Source organism: Trichechus manatus, unplaced genomic scaffold (genome assembly GCF_000243295.1).
Source record: "Trichechus manatus latirostris isolate Lorelei unplaced genomic scaffold, TriManLat1.0 scaffold00024, whole genome shotgun sequence".
In the NCBI taxonomy this organism is placed as follows: domain Eukaryota; kingdom Metazoa; phylum Chordata; class Mammalia; order Sirenia; family Trichechidae; genus Trichechus; species Trichechus manatus.
The window spans coordinates 928744-934219 of record NW_004443960.1 but is presented as its reverse complement, the minus strand read 5'-3'; the positions used below and the strand labels follow the sequence as shown (position 1 = coordinate 934219).

Sequence of the window (5476 nt, the reverse complement as noted above, 5' to 3'; positions counted from 1 at the left end):
AACAGTATGTGTACTGACTGTTTAATGAGAAACTATTTGTTCTGTAAACCTTCATCTAAAGTACAATAAAAAAAATTTAAAAAAAACAAATGACATATTGCGTTGGGCAAATCTGCTGCCAAGAGACTTCTTGAAAGTGTTAAAAAGCAAAGATGTCACCTTGAAGACTAAGGTGTGCCTGACCCGAGCCATGATATTTTCAATCGCCTCATACGCATGCGAAAGCTGGGCAATGAATAAGACCGAAGAAGTACTGATGCCTTTGAATTGTGGTGTTGGTGAAGAATACTGAATATAGCACGGACTGCCAGAAGAATGAACAAATCTGTCTTGGAAGAAGTACAGCCAGAATGCTCCTTAGAAGCAAGGATGGAGAGAGACTTCGTCTCACGTACTTCGGACATGTTATCGGGAGGGATCAGTCTCTGGAGAAGGACATCATGCTTGGTAAAGTAGAGGGTCAGCGAGAAAGAGGAAGGCCCTCAATGAGATGGATTGACACAGTGTCTGCAACAACAGGCTCAAACAGCAATGACTGTGAGGATGGCGCAGGACCGAGTAGTGCTTCGTTCTGTTGTACAGGGCTGCTATGGGTTGGAACTGACTAACGGCACCTAACACCAGCACTTCATGTCTAAGGAGCCCTGGTAGCCCAATGGTTAAGTGCTCAGCTGCTATCTGAAAGGTCGGTGGAAACTCCTAGACCCAGGGGAAGATTGATGACAAGAACCTTTCCCCAGAGCTGACAGAAAGAGAAAGTCTTCCCCTGGAGCTGGCGCCCTCATAGACTGTGAGAAAATAAATTTCTGTTTGTTAAAGCCACCCACTTGTGGTATTTCTGTTATAAGAGCACTACATAATTAAGACAGAATTTAGTTCCAAGAGCGGGGTGCTACTCTAACAGATACCTATGATGTGGAAGCAGTACTGGAATTTGGTAATGGGTAGAAGCTGGAAGAGTTTTAAGGTGCCTGATAGCAAAAGCCTAGACTGCCTTGCAGAGACGGTTGGTGGAATTACAGACATCAAAGGCAATTGTGATGAGGGCTCAGGAGGAAGTGAGGAGAGCCGTAACACCAGAGATGGCACAGTGAGCAGCAGTATCAGAGGAACAGCAGCAGCAGAACGAGGAGACCAGGACCAAGATGGTGCAGGAGCCAACCCACGGGGTAAGAGTTGAGTGCCTCTGTGCAAGAGGCTTCCTGGCGGAGTAGGGTGCCTCAGGGCACTTATCAGTGGAGCTAGGCTTGCGGACCCATGGAGCAAGAGAGCTGAGTGCCTTCTGGCTGAGGTTTACTGGCCGAGTGGGGTGCCTCCGGGCACTTATCGGTGGACCCAAAGAGCTTTGTAGCACTTGCCCAAGCAGGACAGAGGCCAGGCTGGCCCAAGAGAAGAGACCTGAGGGGCTGAGGGGCGGAGAAGCCAAGGAACCAGGAAGCAGAAGCTGAAGAGACAAGGAGCATGGGAAGCAGAGCTGCCTCAGTCTCAAAGGGAGGGGCCACAATCTCTGGGGTCTCAAAGGTGGAACCATGGCCTCTGGAGTTTCAAAAGATGGAGACATAGCCTCCTAGATTTCAAAGAGTCATATCTTCACTAACTAGGTTCCTGAGTGTGGGGCTGCTGTTCAAGAGTGCCAGGGGGATGGGACTGGATCTGCTGCCAAAAGCTGAGGGGCAGGCTGCCATGCCCAAGGGGCAGAATGGGGCCTGCCAAGACTGAGGGGGTGAGGTCACCACTCAGATGGACTAGGAGAATGGGGCTGGAAGGCAGAGCTGAAACCCAGGGCTGAGGGGTCGCCACCTGGCATCGAGAGAGCATGGGCAATACCCACAGTCTGGAGGACAGAGCCACTGCCTAGATGGTCTCAGAGAACAGAGGATTATTTTCAAGCCTTGAGAGCTCATGTAAATTGTTCTGCTGGGTTTGTTACTTGCTTAGTGCCCATTATTCCTTTTTCTCCTCCAATTTCTCTCACTTGTAATGGAAATGTCTATCTTGTGCCTGTTCCACCATTGTACTTTGGAAGCAGACAATTTGTAGTGTAGATTTCACAGATAAAGAGTTTTGCAGAAGATGAGATTTTGGACTTGGAATTGATTCAAGGGATAATATGATGGGGTGAAGGTGTTTTACATGTGGCAAAGACATGAATTTTGGGGGGGCCGAAGGGTGGAATGTTACGAATTGAACTGTGTCCCACAAAATGTGTGTCAACTTGGTTAGGCCATGATTCCCAGTATTGTGTAGTTGTCCACCATTTTGTGATCTGATGTAATTATCCTATGTGTTGTAAATCCTAACCTCTGTGATGTTAATGAGGCAGGATTTGAGGCAGTTATGTTAAGGAGGCAGGACACAATCTGCAGGATTAGGCTGTATTTTGAGTCAATCTCTTATGAGATATAAAAGAGAGAAACAAGCAGAGAGGAGAGGAACCTCCTACCACCAAGAAAGAAGAGCCGGGAGCGAAGCGTGTCCTTTGGACCCAGGGTCCCTGTGCTGAGAAACTCCTAGACCCAGGGGAAGACTGATGATAAGGACCTTCCCCCAGAGCCAACAGGAAGAGAAAGCCTTCCCTTGGAGCTGGTGCCCTGAATTTGGACTTCTAGCCTCCTAAACTGAGAGAATAAATTTGTTTGTTAAAGCCCCCACTTGTGGTGTTTCTGTTAGAGCAGCACCAGATGACCAAGACAATACCTGAGACTCAAAGACCACCCAGCTCAAGGCACAGCTAGTAAGTGTTGGAGTGGCTGACAGCCTCTGTTGGGCTGCGGTCACACGGGGTTGGGGTCCTGCTATGCCCACCCCTCATCCTCACTCTTCAGAGAAGCTGATTTTGGCTGTGTCTGCAGGGCTGGCGTTGCATGGAAATTTTTTTGTTTTTTTTCAGTATTTTACGGTGTGGCTATTCCACGTTTTATCCAGTCATCCGTGGATGGATACTTGGGTTGCTTCCACCTTTCGGCTACTGTGATCAGTGCTGCAGGGAACACTGGTGTGCCACGTATCTGTTTGAGTCCCTGCTGTCAGTTCTTTGGGGTAGATACCTAGGAGTGGAATTGCTGGGTCATATGGCAACTCTGTGCTTAACGTTTTGAGGAACCACCAAGCTGTCTTCCCCAGCAAACGCACCATTTTACATTCCCTCCAGACATGGATGGGGTCCAATTTCTCCACATCCTCATCAACACTTGCTATTTTTCTGTATCTTTGATAATAGCCGTCCTAACCAGTTGCCATAAGCTGACTCTGTCTCATGGTGGCCCCACATGTGTCAGAGTAGAAACCCGGTTCTGCACAGGGTTTCCAGTGGCTGATTGTTCAGAAAGAGATTGCCAGGCCTTTCTTCCAAGTTGCCTCTGGGTGGACTCGACCTTCCACCCTTTATGTTAGCAGCTGAGGGTGGTAACTGTGTGCGCCACCTGCAGACTCCACTCCAGAGGGTGTGAGGTGGTGCTTTGTTGTGGTTTGGATTCCACCTCCCTCATGGCTAATGGGGTTTGTTTTGAAATCCCACATGAGCTGATCTGGCTGTAACTGGAATGAGCTGTTTTTGTTCCCGGAGACCCACGGAAGCCCCGCCTGACCTGTCATCCTTTCCACGCACTGTTCCACATCTTTGCTGTCTCTGTTCTGTGTCTCCCTCTGATACGTGCTGCGAGCTCTGCCAGCTTTTATCTTTCATTGTGATTTGGAAGATAAACTTCCTGTGCTACATTCTACTGCAGACCTAAAGGACCTGCTCCTGCCCCCTCTGGTCTAGGCGTGTGGCTTCCAGTATAGAAAACAAGGCCCTCACTTTCTGGGTCTTCACAAGATCTGGGATGGGGAAGGGGTTCCACGGGCTTGAGGAGGTGCAGGGCTCTGGGTCACCTTGGGGGAGGGGCTGTATGGAGCCAGCTGGTGGGGAGGGTGGTGGTGGGGGGGGGGGTCCCTACCAGAGACTTCTGGTCTCCCAGCTGGGGATCCACAGAGCCGCTGCTGCCACGCCGAGATTCCAGCAGCCCGGGGGCTGAGTCCAGGTGGGGGGACCCCTTGGGGGTGGGCATGGGCGTGGCCGCTGTGCGCATGATGAGGGGAGGGGGCAGGCTGCCCTGGCCCTCCAGGTGCCCGTTGGGGGTCATCGCCAGGGAATACATCTTCATCTCTGGGGGGAGGAGGAGGAGGCGGAAGACGTGGGCTACGCCTCCAGTGCTGCGGGAACTGCCCGAGACACCCACCCAGGAGCCCCCACCCCCTGCTCTGCACCTGCGGCCCGCAGCTCCCTGAGCTTGTCCAAGTCCTCCTCGAAGCGCGCTGACGTCTTGTCTTCGTCGGTGTCAGACCTGTTGGCATCGCCCTGGCCCAGAGCAGGAGGACATCTGCTGAGCTCCCCACTGACAGGTGCCCACCAAGTTGGGGAGGGCCCACCAGCCAGCCACAGCCCAGGGCAGGGACGGGGTCACCGAGGAATCTACCCTCCCCAAGTGCCCAGGCTCCCACCCCTCACCAACCCCACAATCTCCCAACCCAGCTCCTCTACCTGAAGCTCACAGTGTCTGGGCTCCCATCCCTCATATCTCCTCTCCATCCTCCCCCAACCTCCACCTAGACTGGACAACTCGCAGGCCATCCTTGCCCCTCCCCTTCATTGGAGACCCTCCTCTTCTCTCCCCCCACCCCTCCCCTCCACCTGGAAGCTCTCCCCTACCACCCCTCCCCTCCCCCTGGAAGCCCTTCCCTTCCCCAGCCCCTCCCCTCTGCCTGGAAGTCCTTCCCTCCTCCCATCCCCTCCCCTCCCCCTGGAAGCCCTCCCCTCCCCCATCCCCTCATCTCCCCCTGGATGTCCTTCCCTCCCCCAGTCCCTCCCCTCCCCCTGGATGTCCTTTCCTCCCTCCAGCCCCTCCCCCCCCATGTCCTTCCCCCATTCCCTCACCTCCGCCTGGAAACCCTCCACCAGGATGGCCACCAGCAGGTTGAAGAGCACGTAGTTGCCGAAGGTCATCAGTGCCACAAAGTAGAGGGCAGCCCAGGAGGAGGTGGAGGCCATGCCGTTGTAGAGGACCACGTTCCAGTCCTCTTGGGTGAGGATCTGGGGGGAGCAGGAGGGGAGCAGGGAGGCACAGGTTCCCAGCGGGGGCAGGGTCACATCCCGCACGGCCAGACAGCATGGAGCCCTCAGCGCAGGAAGGGCTCTGAGTGCACGGCCACCACCCTCCCCTCCCAGCAGCAGGACCAACTCCCCCACCGCATCCACGCCAGAGGCTGCCCCGCCCCGGGCTGCCCCGCCCCGGGCCTTACCTGAAACACCGTGACGATGGCCCATAGCAGCGAGTCGAAGTTCTTCCTGTCGGGGACAGTGTCTCCCGTGTCCGTCTGCAGACTGAACTTGCAGCCAAACAGGTGCATGCCCAGGATGCTGGCGGGGAGCAGGGGGCCGTGAGCGGAGCAGGGGGCAGGGGGCCGTGAGCGGAGCAGGGGGCAGGGGGCCGTGAGC

The 5476-nt window shown here is 54.3% G+C and overlaps 1 protein-coding gene across 1 annotated transcript in view; it reads right to left on the bottom strand.

Annotated features, from left to right (window-relative positions):
- The window catches only part of CACNA1H (calcium voltage-gated channel subunit alpha1 H), a 31582-nt gene that overhangs the window by 17759 nt on the left and 8347 nt on the right, over positions 1–5476 (bottom strand). The window contains exons 12-15 of the mRNA XM_023728541.1: positions 5281–5398; positions 4916–5071; positions 4249–4339; positions 3939–4147 (exon numbers count right to left, since the gene is read on the bottom strand). Coding sequence (XP_023584309.1) covers positions 3939–4147; positions 4249–4339; positions 4916–5071; positions 5281–5398 — 574 coding nt within the window. The remainder of the gene's footprint in view (positions 1–3938; positions 4148–4248; positions 4340–4915; positions 5072–5280; positions 5399–5476) is intronic.